This window comes from Daphnia pulicaria, chromosome 3 (assembly GCF_021234035.1).
Source record: "Daphnia pulicaria isolate SC F1-1A chromosome 3, SC_F0-13Bv2, whole genome shotgun sequence".
In the NCBI taxonomy this organism is placed as follows: domain Eukaryota; kingdom Metazoa; phylum Arthropoda; class Branchiopoda; order Diplostraca; family Daphniidae; genus Daphnia; species Daphnia pulicaria.
The window spans coordinates 11,940,430-11,956,927 of NC_060915.1; the positions used below are offsets into that span (position 1 = coordinate 11,940,430).

Consider the following 16,498-nt stretch of genomic DNA (forward strand, 5'->3'; position numbering starts at 1 on the left):
ATTACTTTTTTTTTCTATTTGCAATACGAAATAGTAAAATTCATATAATTCAATAGAAAGATATTTTATTTGTTAATGTTTGTTTAACAAGCACTTCCAGAAAAAAAGTCAATTGGAGGTTGCTGCCGGCTTCCAAATATGTGGCTATACCATTTTTCATAGGGTCATAGGCTCATGGTGTCGTCAGGGTGTCGTGTGCGTCATCCATATATAATAAAAGAACAAGTTTTTTGGGGGAGGGGCTTATTCATGTGTCAACAATGTGTCAACACAGGCTCCTCCCCCAAAATGGAACATGTCCAAACATGCCCAACACCAGATGTCGTCGCCGTGATGACGCAATCTTCAAGTAAGGTACTGGGCAGATTTCCCACGATAAAATCGATTACGGGCAGATCGTGCTGCAGAAAAGCGAATATTAAAAGAGTGCAACTTTACGCTAGATCAAAGTCCCCCGGATTTGAACGGGGCTCAGGTTACTCGTTTCATGGTAATTCAAAAAGTGAAAAATCTGGAAATGTTAGAAAAACGAATATTGTGGAAAATGGAAGTTGTTTGAGAACTGTAAAATGGCAACCTAGGGACCATCATAATTGTCAGCTTCTAGTGGCTGAACCGCTGAACCAGGCGGAACAGGTAAGCGGGTAATAGTCGGGCGGATGAAGTTGAGCTGTCTGAAAGCTATCCAGCCGTTCCGTCCAGTCGTTGTGTTGGACATGGAGTCATGGATGACAAGGAATCTATTGGTTTTAAATTATATCCACTAGATGGCGCTTGCATCTTCGTTGCAGAATACAGACGACATCCTCCTCGTCCTCATTGTTTTCGATACATGCATCGTTCATGCCCATGCGTTTATGTGTACAGTACCTGCTTTATTACGTTTCGTCACTCGCAGAAACACATAAGAACTATTAAGGTAATTATGTTGATAAAACTTTCTAATACTAGGGTTACAGATTCTGTTTGTTAATGACTACTGATTAGACTTGCTTCTCAGTGGGTTCTCAGGATCAGTTAAGACCAGAAATGTGGCTTACATGATTTAATTTCCATTGGTTTGAACTGTGTTTTTTTTTGTTGGAAAAGCTTGTTGATTCTTTTTTAACATTTTAAAAGTAATTCTGAGAGATTCAATATTTTAATTTTACTTGTGTAATTTTGTTATGTCACATGTGACTTTGTTCCTCCATAGTCATTTTTTTTTTCAAGTAGGATTAACAGCCAGGTGAAGTTTGAGCTTCTTTGTTGCAGTCTAGTGTGCACCTTAAGCTGTTGCATTCATTCTTTGGTGGCGGTGTTATCCTGAAGTTTGAAAGAGCTCCATGCTTCAAGTTTTATGGGATCAATCATGTCTGAATCTTGCAAGACCGAGTCACACCTGTGACCCACTTGTGGTCTGAGATCCCCAAACAACTTTTAATCAGATATTACGACAACAAACCGCCGGAACAAAAAAGAGGCCGTTCACTAGAAATTCAGCTCGACTGTAATTCTTGTCGAAGACTATCTCTGCAATTTGGTTCATAAAGCCTGGAGTCTCCAAGTCAGTTCGCACATGTCTATCTGGAGTCAAATTCCCTTCTATTTGGTCGTCATTATTAACTTGATTGTTGGCGTCTTTTACCCGTTCGACACTGACAGATCGGCTCCTGATCCTGGCACTCACCTCTTAGGTACAACGTAATAGAAACTCAATTTCCATCTTTTCAACGATCTTTCATAAATATTCAAGGTTCACCTGGGCATCTCATGCTCCTTTCGGTGGTTGTGGCCATTACGTTACCTAAACCGTCGTATATCAGAGTTATGACAGTTATCCTCCTACTTGCTCTGCTGGCCCCCAACCTACATTGATGCTCCTTGGCACCGCCACGGTAGTGTTGATAGGCCTCCATCTGCTGAACATCATAGGGAGCACTCACCGGAACATTCTAACTGAACGTGAGGCAAATCTTCATGGACACGGAGATCGTCCTTTATCTCATCTTTTGTTTCCTTGTACTCGGCACCCATCCTTCCTTCGAATCGCGCCAGGAGAATTACGGAATCATCTCAAACTCGTCTACCGATTTCTGAAAGAGCTAATCAGCTAACCCCATGACCCAACCTCAACGACATCTATTCCACTTTTTCAACCGCTGCTTCGTTGGTGCTTGACTGCTTGGTTCCATCCATCCATAAGTTCCTTAACCTACCGTCCAGACCGGAATACGAAATCGCATTACAACTGTAAATTGAATTAGACTTATAAAACTAAAGAATTAATTGAAAATAAATTGTTTTCTTTTCTTTTTCATTTCAGGGTTATAGTTTGGAACCGGTGAATGTTGTTTTAAAAAACTAAAAAAGTCATCGAAGAACTCTGTCAACGCCGATTTTTATTTGCCAAGAAACAGTGCATGAAGAATTCATCCCGAGACCGCTATTTCATGTGCTCTGACAGTTGACACGCAGAATACGAATTACTTGCAATCTAAAAATCGAGCGAAAATGGTGGCCAAGAGTAACAACGCGGAAGCTCACCTCTGGAAGATGTTGAGCGAAGATGAAGTGGAAGCAAAAAATTGTCCGTTCCCACTGCCAAATCAGTCTCTCTGCCCAGAGCCTGAAGTGTGGACTAATCCATCAAATTGGCCTAGTTAAATGAAGTCCTGATGGATATGGTCGTTAATTAGAATTTTTTTTTATTGGTTATGTCTTGGACACTGAGGACATCTGGCGGCCAGGTTTATCTTCAGTTGTTGGGCGTAGGCTAGCCATTTAGCCTCTAGCCCTCTACCAGTCTCAGAAGTGGCAGCACTGAGTCTACCTTCTTCTTGATTCTTTGTTTGCCTGTTTGTTAGTTCTTAATTGAGCGTGGCTTCTGAGAGAAAGGGAAGCCATTTTCGTTTTTATGGGGGGGTTTTGCTGTCTGTAGCCTGTAGGCCTAAGCTCAATCAGATGCATTGCTCGAGTGTACGAGTTTGACATAATGCAACATTAATTTATTGTTTCATGTCACATAACAATTGATGCTGAAGATAGATTTCATTTTGGTTATAGGTTTACATTTACATAGCAGTCATTTTGCTGTCCAATATGGCATGTTGTTGCAGTGCAGCTTATAGTTAAGATCACTATGGAAATGCGGTCTACATGTGTTATTTTTAAGTTGCAAAACTTGACAACTACAGATTCCTTTGTAAGATTTATCAAGGTAATTCTGGAGATTGTATAGTTTAACTTCATTTATATTTCTGTTTTGTTATGTGACATGAGATTCTGTTCCTTGATAGTAACTTGATTTTGTTTTTCAATAGCCAGGTGAAGTCTGGGCTTCTATGTTGCAGTCATCCAGTGAAAATTGTGAGTAAATTGAGCTGTTGCATGCAGTCTTTGGTGCTGATGTTGTCCTGGAGTGTGGGAGAATTCCATGCTTCAAGTCTTATTGGATAAGCCATATCTGAGTTGACGCTGGATCATGCTGCATTGTGGTTGCCAAAATGTTGGACATCTAGTAGAAATGCAAGAAGCCTTCTTGAAATGGTAATTTTATAAAGATTATAAGTTCTAACTTGGGAAGTATAATGCTTGGACTACTGTAATTGCTTACATTGGTTAATTTTAACATTTGGCGATTTCATTAAGTCAACAGTTCTTTCCTTCGATCATATGTATTGAGTTGTGGATTGTTTAAGGGGAATTGGTTAACAAGATAGGCAGATACTCTAGAAGAATGTTTTTGTTTCGCTGCAGAGCACCACAAATTTCAAATGAATTTGCATTGAAATCTTAAATGATTAATCAAGTTTCATGTAAATTTGTGTTCAAACTGTAGTAATCAGATAGTGTTGCCATAAAATATTTGGGTTAACTCCATTTGAAGTGATTTTTTTTATATTTTATACAAAATTTCCATTGATCAAACATTAATTTTATTTGGTCATAGGTTTATGTTTACATAACAGTGATGTTGCTGTCCAATATGGCATGTTGTTGCAGCCTATACTGGTGAAAGATTTTTTGCATCAAGTTATACTGTTGCAGTTCCTTGATGTCGGACAGCTGGTGTTGTGCAGAAAAGTTACATCAAGTTTTAATTGTTATTTGTGTCTATGCAGTTAACTGTTTATATGTTGAAAAGGAACAGAAACAGTTCCACAGTTCCTTGGTGTCGAATCTCTGATGTTGTGCTACAGAAGTAGTTACATCCTGTATTTTTAAAAATTGCCATTTGCGTCTATGAAGTTAATCGTTTATATGTTGAGAATGAACAAAAACAGTAAAAACGGGAAATTTTTACGTTGAACAAATAATAAACATGCCTTCGCGAATGGGAAATCAACGAGGAGGAGATGGGGGGGGGGAGCATTTGATTTTCATTAACTAGAAGAAGATGGTTTGTTTTAATGAGGTAGAAATAAAATCCTTTGTCTATCACATCTATATACCTACCAATATCTATCCCACAAACCCCATCATCCCACCAACATCCATTTCCCCACAAATGTCGAATATCTATAATATATATATTATATTTGAATAAATAAATTATATATGATATATGTAAAACTAATTTATTTTGGAACACTTGCAAAATAAACAATTCATTAAACGGAGCGTCCGGTTCGAGACAATATTTTTTGTGCGAGGCTTTTTAGCAAGTAATCCGCCACCCAATTTGACAAAAAGTGATATTTGTTTTCACGGAAATTGCGTCAGACGATTAAAATATTTCTAGTTCAACAATCTCATCTAGAAATTTACATCTAGTCTACTGGTGCAAATTGCGATTCTTTAAGTATGATTATTTTAATAAATTGAACTAATTCGCTTTTTCAGAATATTTTGAAGATAGATCACAAGATATTTTGAAGATAGATCACAAGAATATCTAAAAACAACAAAGTGATCTAAAACCAAAATATTCAGAAAAAGTGGATTAGTTCAATTGTTTAGCTACCCACGATTGCTTTTAACACATCACCTAAATTAATCAAGCTTAAAGAATCGCAATTTGCACCAGTAGACTAGATGCAAATTTCTACATGAGATTGTTGAATTAGAAATTTTGTAACCGTCTGACGCAATTTCCGTGAAAACAAACTACACTTTTTGTCAAATTGGGTGGCGGATTACTTGCTAAAACTCGCACATGCAATGTTGGCGTAGATCCAGGGAGATTACCTGGAAATGGAAGAGGAGAGAAGAGTGCGAGGCAAGTTTTACTGGGGAGCGATTAGTCATACTAGGCTTCCGGGTTAGACTCATGACCCTCTAAAAGTTTTCGTCGGATCATGCGCCTTCCAAGTCCCCGTTCGACCAGAGCCCTCCCCTCCTCCTGGTTTCACAGCGGGTGAGTGACCACCGGCGGGCGTTGGTTAGTGGTTAGTTAGGGAAACGGGGCCACAGAATAGAAGGGAGCCCAGATATGCACTTGTTATTTATCTATCAACTATACAACTAATCAGTCTTGAATCACAGCATTCTCTCGTCAGTTTTCACCAATCGATGAAGTCCACGATTAGTAGTGAAGGTCGAAGGAGTTACCCTGTAAGCAGAAAGAACAATTTATTTGGATGACAGTAATTTCAAATAAGATTGCGACAGAAAGCAATACCTTAAATCAAGAGGGCCCGTTTAAGGAAGTTAAAAGGGTGGCAGCCAACGAGTTACCAAACAAGGGACCTTGTTGACTACAGTCATTGTCCGTTTTCTTCAAAGGACAAGGCTTCTCATAAAGTCTGTCATGCAAATTTAGAAACCTGTAGTTTAGAACCTGTAAAGAAAAAAAGAAAAATTTTAAGTCATCTTGGTTCTTGAGAAATATAGATAAAACAAAGTTCACTTGCTAGTACAATGCAAATTTCCCGGAAGTAGACCGGAAGTAAGCGATAGCTTCTCAACTGTTGAGCTGTCTTCAAATCAAATCAGATATTCGTGACCCCCGTCAAATTTGGGGTCGGTTATGTGTTTGAATCGAAATCCAAAATTGGCCGATTTTCCGATATTTTTACTGACACATGTAATCGACACCAAATTTCACGAGGATCACGAATAATTGGTTATTTTGGTTGTCAAACGAATACTTCCTGAACTATTAACTGATCCAGGAACCGGAAGTAGACAAAAAGCACATTATCAAAAATCTAACAAGTGAGCTTTGTTGTTAGAATCCTAACGGTAACGGTCAAAAATCACCTCAAATGTTCTTACATTAACTCCGATAAATATATATATATAGGAATGTGCAAAATAAAAGTAACTGACAGCTGTAATGACAGTAATGACAGCTGTAAAAAAGTAAAACGATCTAAGGTCTGCTATAGCCATCTAACGTCAAAAAGAAGAAATGCTTAAACAAAAACGTTCCTGCTCAATCTCATCGACACCCATAATTTAAAAAAACAAAAACAACAACAAAAAAAACAAATAACAATAACAAAAAAAGACAAAAAAGACTCGACACTCACGTAATATTCTCGTCCCCAAAATCAGCATCTCGTCGTCCTCAAGGAAACGCCATCACACATCAACACCGGCCAAACAATCTGAAGATGAAAATTCCGTTCTATGTTGAGAGCAGGGGTAGTACAAGTCGGTTGGGTAGTTGAATGATGCTGGCCGCGTAGCTGGAACAGGCTAAACAGCCCCCATGCCTCGGAGCGACGAAAGAGGCAAGTGAGCAGTATGGCTAATGATAGCACGTCAGGTTCAAAGGATTCAATCTATTGAATAGCGGCGCAGGAATAACCTGAAATGAGAATGGATTTTACTTTAGACACAAAAAATGTCAAGAAGATTGTAACGACACCAAGCAATACCTCGAATCAAGAGCGGGCCCGAAGCATGCCCGAAGTCAAAGAGGGAAATTCAATGTAGCAGGCTAGCAGCCAACGGGTAAATAAACAAAGAACTTAGTCGATCGTGTTATTGCCCTTTTACTTTTTCTTTGAAAAAATTGTTTTCAATCTATTACGCAAAATCAAAGTAAAATATAAACTTAAAAATTGAAACGGCTGTCAACCTGAATCCTCAAAGTCAAAACTCAATGTAAACAGAGCTTACAGATAATATCTGTGATAATATCAAATAAAATAGAATCTTGATTGTTGCCATTTTTTTACCTCTTGTTTTTCTTTTTCTGAAGTTTGCTGCATGCTCTTTGTTGGGAATGCAACAATGATCACTACTTGATTAACTCAGCTGTTTTGGAAGTACCATTTACGTAATTGTCAAGAGAGAACCTGAAAAATTAAAAATATATTAAATCACCTTGTCTATGATTAATTGGCATCAATGTCCTTGGTGTTGATAGTAAAATAATCAACTTGTTGTTTTAAAAACTGGGACTGATCCATAAATATAACCTAATGGGACAGGACAGCAGAACAGACACAATATGTATCATCTAGTCTAATAGTAAAATACAGAGTTGTGTATAATGATAAACTATGGTGATCAGTCTAGAATTACAGACTTACTTATTACATATTAAATTATGGTTGAATGTCATCCGTAAAAACACTCGAACAGCTAACAACTTTTTCGACATTTGTTCGCCATGGCCACGACATAGCCACGACAAAAACAACACCGCTCGCCACCTAGTGTAAAAATTGAAAACATTTTGTACTGTATGCTGGAATACTCGCTGGAGCGCATTCAAATATAGAAAACAACTAAAACATCAGACGTAGTCTAGCGTGTGGTTAAATTAATGAAATACTAACCAGCAAAAGGTATGAAATTCTAAAAAATGAATCTAAATTTACGTTATGACGCAGTGCGAGCCCATGCCAAAAAAATCTTGTACAGAATCCCGTAGACGGGAGATTGCCTTAGCGAACTGTATTTGTACACAACGATCAAACAAATGAGATATCGACCAGCGCTTGTAAACAGACAATTTAATTTCTTCAAAATCCATTTCTAGGACTCCTTACTAAATGGAACAAGGAAAAACAACACCTTAGGAATACCAATCAAACACAGCATCTGAGAAAGTGAAAGATTCGAATCTGGGTTTGGCTGCATTCGAGGAACAAATTGCATTCATATCATAGGCTACTGTACACAAACGGCAAATGAACAGTTAGGAAATCAACTGTCATGAATTAGAAATGGGTGGGTACAAACAGGGTTTCAAAAAATTGAGTGGAAGATGGAAAAAGGTTGGATACTAAAATTTTTTTTTGTGAACGCTCGAGAATGTACCTCAAGGTTGATTATCACTGCGAGAATTTGAAGCAGGAGAACTGCTCCTGCCCTCTGAAACATTAATGTCGGTCATTTCTGAGCCAGGTGAGACTGACAGTCTTCGTAAAAACATAAACTTAACATGACGGGAAGATGCAGTTGTCAGTGAATCATAGTTTTCTGTATCCGGCGCTGGTTGTGACACTACAAGAAGAAGAAAATAAAGCAATATGGAGTATTTAGCAATCCAATAATTAAAAATGATGCCGTTTTGTTACCTATTTCGCTTTCCTTTTCCGTAGTACTTTGCGCCACTTCTTCAATGCTCTGCTCCGACGACACGTTACCTGTTGACTGGGCGCTCGCTCCTAAGAGAACACCCGAGTTGACGTCTTCAATCGCTTTGCGCAACTGTCGAAAGGAAATTAATGCATGATAATCTCTTTCGTTTCTAAAATACACTGAGGAAGTCGGAATTACCTCGGTTAAAGAAACAATACCAACTAGTTTCCCGAGAGTGGTAACGTAAGCGTGGTGGACTCCAAGTAAAGAAAATATGGAATGGACTTTGAGTAATGAGGTTCGTTCAACTAACTGGAAAGGGGCAGGATCTATCAAGCATTGATTAAAGTCAACTTTCTTGAGCATTTCTTTTTCCTCCCATGCTTCTTTTTCTTCAGGGGACATATCAGCACTTCGCTCCTTGTTCTTGAATGAAAGACTTCCCTGAAAGCAAAGAGTTGGTACGCAAAGTATCGAGGTGAAAAAATGATTCTTTTGACCACCAAGTTCGACAATTCAAATGAAATGCGGTACTGACCTTTCTCCTGAAACTTGGTGGACTGTCTGACATCGACGTCATGCTATTGAAGAAACTGAATTTGTCAACGTCATTAGAATCCGATGGCTTTGGTCGAAGGATGGTTTCGATGACATTACGGAATTTGCTTCACGGTAGAAATCAACATGAAATCGCGGATTAGCCTAATTTCATCAACTATCGCAAAGGGTAAAATAATAAAATACGATACCTTCCTTCGGCTCCAGTCACCGTCGAATAAGTTGTGATTGCCGAAAGGTCAGCAGCGGGTTTCGGTCGTTCTCCTGAAGGAAAAGTAAACGAGTTGGTTCTCTTCAGAATAGATTTGATGCGTCGTTGGGGTTGCGGTTCACAGCTCTGTTGGAATTCCTAACGTCACGATAAATGAGATGCATTATTTAATTTAAAAGAATTGTTTTGGAAAGGGTTGATAACAATGAATCGACATTTGTTTCCATATTGAACTACTCACCACTTTATCGTCAGGTTCGACAGTAATACGAGTCACCGCTAATGGATCAGACAATGGATGGGTAACCACTGGCGGTTCGGAAGGCACTCCTGATCGTTGGGTTCCAGTTTCGGAAATGACGGTGGCGACGACATTAGGCGACGTGATTACTTCGAAACGCGAAACCTTCCGTCGAACTGGCTCTTGTACTACCGGTACTTCGGGTCGAGAGATTGGTAGTGGTGCAGGTAGTGGTGCAGGCGTCGGTGCAGCTGTCGGTAGAGGATCGACTGAAGTCGTAGCCAATTTTGCTCTTTGTCGGATCAGCCTTTTTCTAAATTCAGCCCACAAAAGATTAATGATATTAGCAAGACTTCAAAAGCGCCGATGCGACACTTGGCGACACATCAAAGTTCAGTGTTGACGGCCTTTTTAAATAATATCATTCAGAGGATTGTATAAATAGGACCAGATTTGTAAACAGTGCGCCACTCTGAACTGAAATTATTTGTGAAATGTAACCTAAATACCTAGTTTCCATGTGACGCTTGGCGACGACCTCCAAGCGACGCTCTTCGCCAATATGACGTTCTAATAATGCGATTACTTCTACGCGCTGAACGGAGCCAAGTAAAATCTTCTGTTCTGTATGGAAACCGAAAAACATTAGGAACATGTTTCGCTAAGTTAAACAAAACCGAATAATTTATTAGTGGATTACCCGTGTCACCCAACAACGGGAATGAGCGGATTCCTTGACTATCTGCGATTAGATTCTTTAGTTCACCAAACGTAATACCATGCCAGATGTACTTGACGTTTCGATTCATAAAGTCCTCGACAAAAATACTGTGAATGGCTACCATAGTCAGGAAGAAAACATTAAATTTAAGTAAAAAAAAGAAACTCAAATTGCTAAATTACCACTTCTGGACGGAAGAATATTGGGCAAATAAGGCAATTTTTTAATCATAATAATTGACTCGTAGAGTGATGGCTGTAAAAGAGTGGATATCGCATTCGATACAATAACAGCTACTAGAACGGGAATGATGTGCTGGATTTGACCAGTCATTTCCGCAACGACTACGCTAATGGAAACTGTATGAGTTACTCCGGCCGAGAAAGCCGCTGCTCCCACAATAGCGTAACCTCCTAAAATGGACATAATTACAATGAACATTTAAAAGAAGTTTAAAATAAACCGGTTGAAAATAGGTCACCTGGCAAAATAGGATGCAAGACTCCTCCAGTCTGGATACCCTCCGGGAACCAAAGATACATGGCTTCGCCAATCATCCTTCCAAAAGCAGCACCAACTTTAAAAATGGGAATGAGGCTCCCCGTAGGAACAGGCAAAGTTGAAGCAAGGATGCTCAAAAAGAACTGTTAATTAGATGTCATTAGTAGTTGGACACATTTTTGAGTTATGATACGTTGCCATACATTAGCACTCATGAAAATTCCGAGGCCTACGAAGAGATTCGTGTTTGCTACATCCCAATGCGAGAGCCGTTCCGCTTGCTCTACCGACAAATCGTCACTTAGCCACGTAAAATTGGCAAACAAGGCGCCGACTTGTTGCTTTGTCGACAGTGTCGTGGCTAAGTAACGACCGAAACCCGACGGGTAAAACAGTGAGGCAATAAGGACAGACACGATGCTCGGATAAATGAAGCGACTGCAGACATGATCATCATTTATATATGTTAGAATAAAATAATGTCTTAACTGATCAAGATGAATATCCGAAATGAAACGCTTACTTGTATTTGAGGAAAGAGCTGATCCTTGTATTGTTGCGCATAAATAGGACGTACCGCCGGTGAAATAAAACGAAGACGGCACCCGACAGACCGCCAAACACACTTTTGATTGATGATGATTGATCGTTAAGTATTGCGTCTAGTTTCTCAATCATAAAGGCACAATTCTTCAAACTTACCCAACAAGTGCAAAAATAAATAACTCGTGAGGATCGTAGGGGAAATCAACTTGGAAACTAGTTGGAAATACTGTCGTGAGTGTTTCTAAAGTCACAAAGAGATTATGTAAACTCGTGAAAAAAATTCTTAAATTAGTGGAAGTACCTTCTGAATTGGACCAGTAAGCCTACACAATAAATTTGAATGGAAATTGGATTATTATACAAATCATTAAAAATTCGTAACATGAGGTAATATTTTAAATAGTCTTACAAGAAGCCGAAACATTAGGGCGCTGAAAACCGCTGAGAAGAATCCACGCCTTAAAGAACAAAATTATTATCAAGTTTAGAACATATTTGTCAGTTAATCCATTATAATACATTACCAGTAGTTTCGAATTGCAAAATACACGGAAGTTACTTCAATGCTGAATAGCACCCCTATCATATCAATCAAGGGAATAACCAGACCGGTGAGTTCATTTATGGTGCAATGGATCGATGAAAAACAGGCTTGTCAAAAATGTTACCTCCGATGGGAGCACCGAGGCTACAGGACACACCCACAGCACACGCAGCGGCCAACATGTCGGTCTTTCGTGACTCATTCTCGTATATTCCTTTAAACGATGTGAGTAGTTGTGAAAGAAGAGTACCGACAATACTACCGATATGAACCAGTGGACCCTGTTTAACCCGTTGCAATGCCCTTGTAATGTATGAAATCATGTTTAACCATTGACAGTATCATGTAGACTACCTCTTTTCCCAATGGCATTCCAGAACCCAATGCAGCTGTAAGTCCAACCGTTTTGGCAATGAGAGTAGGAAATGTTAAATATTCCTTTAGAACCACACCCCGCATGATGGTTTTCATTTCCGGAATCCCTGAGCCTTGAGAATCAAACAAAGCCGCCATAGAAATTAGATATTTTGCGGGCTTTTGGCCAACATGAAAAATATTTAAATTCCAAAAAATGTAGGATAGATACCAACTGCTTGGGGTGAAACTATAAATACAAATCCGGCTGCAAATAGAACGAGGGTGACAGGCAGTGTGATCCAGGCCATGTACTGGACGGCGGGATGGATTGTGAACTCATTGTACATCCACATTCGCGCTTTAACGTTCAAGATGAGATAATGTCATAATACTCATAGAATAAATGTTTAAAGACTCGTACCAGTAAAGCACATGTAGATCCCCAAGTCCATGGTGAAACTCAGCAAAGCCATTATGATTCCAAGTATAGCGAGAAAGGCCCAATCTTCTCCAATCTTTGCGAACGTTTTGCTCCATATGAACTTGAGCAGATGGATAAAACGTGCGAACCACTTGCCATAATGGGTTTGCAGTTCCTTTCTGCGAATCGTGGCTCCAGTTATGCTTTTCTTTTCAAGTTGGCGAAGTTGTGCCGCTTGCTCTTTGGCGTAATCTCCAAGACTCCTCGAATATTGGCCATACATCTGGGGAAAAACAAATTATAAAAATCTATTATGCTGCATACGTTTATTGATCCCTAAGGGTGAATAACCTTTTTACCAGTTGTTATGCATAAAATTCCTTTGACTCATATAAGCTCTCTAGTACTATTTTATGGGGGGATCAATAGTAGAGCACAGTAAATAGATATTTCTCCCGGGAAAATAACTTTCGAAACTAACTTAACATACATTACCCTCATTTTAAGAATTGCAAATTTCACCAGTGGTTAAGTTGAAAGTGTGCCACAAGAGCGGTCGTAAATGACGTCACGTTTTAAAATTGGCAGTGGGATCTACCAAAGCGTGACAAGACAGAAAAAGGTGACACGAGGGGAGGTTAACATTTTAAAAATCTCCGGAAGTGGCACGTCTTAAAACCTTCAGGAAGAGAAATCTGATGCTTTGCTGTGCGTACGCGCAAACTAATTAAATATAGGAACAGTTTATATTGAATGGTGTTTCATTCAGTGGGAAGGACGAAAGTCATTATGCCGAGTCACAATTTCGTTACAGACCATTGCTTTGATCATCTTGAAAAAAAAAGGCAATACATGTTGCATAATTTTACGGTCGTGTGTGTCATTAACGTCAGTGCAACCACAGGGAGTGTGTTCTAGTAACCCGTGCCAGCCACCCAGCTACTTTAACCTTCAGTTGTTTAATGGCAATCACATATGGAGTAGCACGAAAAGACGTTTTCTGTGGTTCGTTTTATCCTCCGGTACTATTCCTTCAACATTCTTATTATTCTATTCTGTTGGTTGTTATTCGCCAGGTAAACAAGGACAAGGTTATCCGTAGGGAAAAAAATCTCGGAATTGGTCGACTGGAAAATTTTGTTTCCTTCGCCTGACTATAACAGAAGCTCGCCCGATAAGGTGTGCAGGACTGCAGGTATCTAGATTAACTGGTAATTACGTCAACATGGGAAAATCTCAAAGTCATGGACTACGCTGACATTTTTGGGGCATTTAGTCTTATTCACATTCCCCATTTTTGGAGGGGAAAAACGAAAAAGACGGAAATTGAAGCGGTCCATGGCGCAAGAGCAAGCTGCAAGCTAAATAAAAACTGTTTCTGGGTATTTTCTCAAAAAAATTATATACTGTGACGGCCAACCACGAAACCAGAATATTCACCGCACATCGTCTTTTTGTTGCAAATTCCAACTCGGACAATAATCTTTTATAAAAATTACAAGCCTTAAGGGGGGGGGGGGCGTTGAATTCAGCTATTGGAGCCGCAGGTGTTGCATTTTTAAAAAATGACCGAAGCTGAGAAAGCTGACGTAAGTTTACTTTGCCGTGTCGGATTTCTTTTTCAAAGGGAATTGTTTCCAGTAGCTGCTTATCAATTAAATTAGATATCGTGCGCCGAATCGCCAGCAGCGGGGAAGAAATACCCATCAAATTGTTTTGTTATTGTCGGTATTACAATGGCCCTATAACTGCAACTTGTGGCATCTGCCAACAGGTTTTAATGCATTCTTAACGTGACTAGCTTGAAATCAAAACCATCACTGGTTTTTATGTCCATTAAACTTGCTGAGTTACACACTACAGGAAATGAGATTCCCCAACTTGTACGTACCGACAAACAACGACATTGAGAATTCAACACACGACAATTTCTTTGGGGATATCCTTTTCTGTGGTTGTGGTTTAGGAAAGAATAGAAATCTACCCTTGCAATATCCAAACAAAGGTTATAAAAACTTACCAAAGTCGTCTCGTACCCCATCTCCACAACACTTTTGTTGTTGTTGTCATTTGCTTCTGCTGTCGCCATTTTTTCTGCCTTATTTGTTGCTCGATTTGTGCACTGATTTAATTGATTCGATTTCTTCAAATTGCTTGCTTTTAAACTGCTTGTATAGCAGCTTAGGTGGTAGTGTTATTATTACAACGCCAGTCGAATAATCGACCGTTACAAAAATGCTTTGAAAAACAAGTTTTATCAAAATCACTCAACGTCAACCAAAAACTAAAAAACCAAGGTCAACTGTTTGTTTTACAGTAGTACCTACAATTATCTAGATTTATTTATTTATATTTTATAGGTGCACTTGTGAAATAATAATACTGCTCGTATAAGCCACGAGAAGCCAAGACACACACAACCAGCCGACACGAGCGCTCAGAGACGACTGAGTCCAACGACACATGGGGTGCAAGTATATTACACACCGGCCGGGTTCCCCTCCACTGGATGGGGGGAAAAAGAATCAAGACCACCATACTTTATTTTGCAGTAGTTTTGCCTTGAAACTTGCTCAAACTACCTCTAGGCAGGCACTTTTGTTACTGACCACAGGGTAATGACGAACAACAGCGAATGATTGGAGCCGGGATCAAACTGTAGCACGTGTCAAAGTCTCAATATCACGCCGGCCCCTTTAAAAGTGATATCAGGTTTACTTTTTTCTGCTGTGCTTTGCAGTAGATTATTATCATCAGTAAATGACAAGGACGCTCAAAGTTTGTCCACTTTTTCAGCGATGTAAGTTTTTCGACAGAATTTTAAAATGAATTGCAGCACCTTTCAATAAACTAAAAAAAGGGAAATTTTATTATTCACTACAGAACACAAATATAAAACGGACAAAAGGGAATGAAAGACAAACGGTACGAACTTGACATACCAAAACAGCTTAGCTCGTCAGACGAGAGGTCAACTCTGGAAAAGCAAACAGGCTTTAGTTTTCTTGTCAGGGAACACAAAAGGAAAATGAAAGCAAAAAGGTGTACACAAGTAATATAATGGAATGAATTGGGAGAGAGCGCTTGTTATCTTCTCTCATGACGAGCTCAAAGGGAAATTAAACATGTTGCGTCATCGGCGGTCAATGGCGTCGTAATATGAACACAAGGATTACAAATTATGAGGTAATTAATTTAAAGGCTAATCAAAAAAAGGGCAAACACTTGACGGTGGAATACTTCATTGATGGCATTGACGTTAAAATTAAATGCATTCAGCCGCATCATTCCTTATTCACGTCTTCTTTATATATAAAAAAAACCTTAATAATAAGACATTTTAATACTGATGATCATTCCTAGTCTTGCTGCTGTACGCCATCAATTTTGCCAAGGAAGAAAAAAGGAACTTATCACTCTTGTGCAACTGGTTTAATTCTCATCATCAGTCTTGGCAACAGACGATTCACCAGTAGCGCCACCGGGGCATGCAAATGCACTGGGAACGACCAATTTGATGCTGTTATCTTTCATTCTAATCGTAGTAGAGGCGGTACTTTCAACGTCGACGGATACAGTTGGCATATGATGAACATCAAATTGCACCGGGATCACAAAAGCAGACGAGGCTGATGATTCATCTTGGTCCGTTTCGGAATCAGAGTCCGACACTCCAGGCAAATCGGGGCCTTTGAGTAGTACAACAATAACAGTTTTTTGTGTGTAAGTAAATAACTCTGTAAAAAAATTTCGCTTGATTGCCTTGTACCTGTTTCGAGATCTTTCGGAGCGCCTGGGGAAACACCTTGAATATCAAACTCGCTGTTCTCTCCTTGGCTGCTAAAACTGAAGCGGTGAAATGCTAAAGAAACACCTGAATTCACGTCTTCGATAGCCTTACGCAACTGAAATCAAATACAAAGAAACCAGACGTT

The 16,498-nt window shown here is 39.3% G+C and overlaps 1 protein-coding gene and 2 long non-coding RNA genes across 5 annotated transcripts; 1 reads left to right on the top strand and 2 right to left on the bottom strand.

Moving 5' to 3' along the window:
- The first annotated feature begins 821 nt into the window (after positions 1-821).
- On the top strand, positions 822-5,059 carry LOC124328421. Its single transcript, XR_006916297.1, has 7 exons — positions 822-919; positions 1,216-1,676; positions 1,736-2,232; positions 2,306-3,199; positions 3,303-3,528; positions 3,932-4,381; positions 5,049-5,059. It is a non-coding gene; the product is annotated as an uncharacterized LOC124328421 (long non-coding RNA).
- Positions 5,060-5,314: 255 nt separating this feature from the next.
- Positions 5,315-7,572, bottom strand: LOC124328419. 3 transcript variants are annotated; one of them, XR_006916293.1, is made up of 6 exons: positions 7,467-7,572; positions 7,110-7,229; positions 6,807-6,868; positions 6,456-6,736; positions 5,603-5,761; positions 5,315-5,533 (listed from the first exon to the last, which is right to left on the bottom strand). It is a non-coding gene; the product is annotated as an uncharacterized LOC124328419 (long non-coding RNA). The 3 variants fall into 3 exon arrangements; XR_006916295.1 differs by having other exon boundaries at positions 7,474-7,563; XR_006916294.1 differs by lacking the exon at positions 6,807-6,868.
- A 246-nt stretch (positions 7,573-7,818) lies between these two features.
- Positions 7,819-15,161, bottom strand: LOC124328414 (chloride channel protein 2-like). The gene is made up of 21 exons (XM_046787177.1): positions 14,584-15,161; positions 12,564-12,846; positions 12,372-12,500; positions 12,140-12,273; positions 11,910-12,066; positions 11,766-11,820; positions 11,651-11,699; positions 11,543-11,564; positions 11,398-11,482; positions 11,219-11,320; positions 10,899-11,133; positions 10,676-10,838; positions 10,377-10,607; positions 10,174-10,311; positions 9,983-10,097; positions 9,474-9,786; positions 9,213-9,370; positions 9,002-9,128; positions 8,662-8,907; positions 8,460-8,592; positions 7,819-8,385 (listed from the first exon to the last, which is right to left on the bottom strand). The coding sequence occupies exons 1-21, from the start codon at positions 14,650-14,652 to the stop codon at positions 8,201-8,203; spliced, it is 3,129 nt and encodes a 1,042-aa protein (XP_046643133.1). The 5' UTR covers positions 14,653-15,161; the 3' UTR covers positions 7,819-8,200.
- Between the last annotated feature and the right edge of the window lie 1,337 nt (positions 15,162-16,498).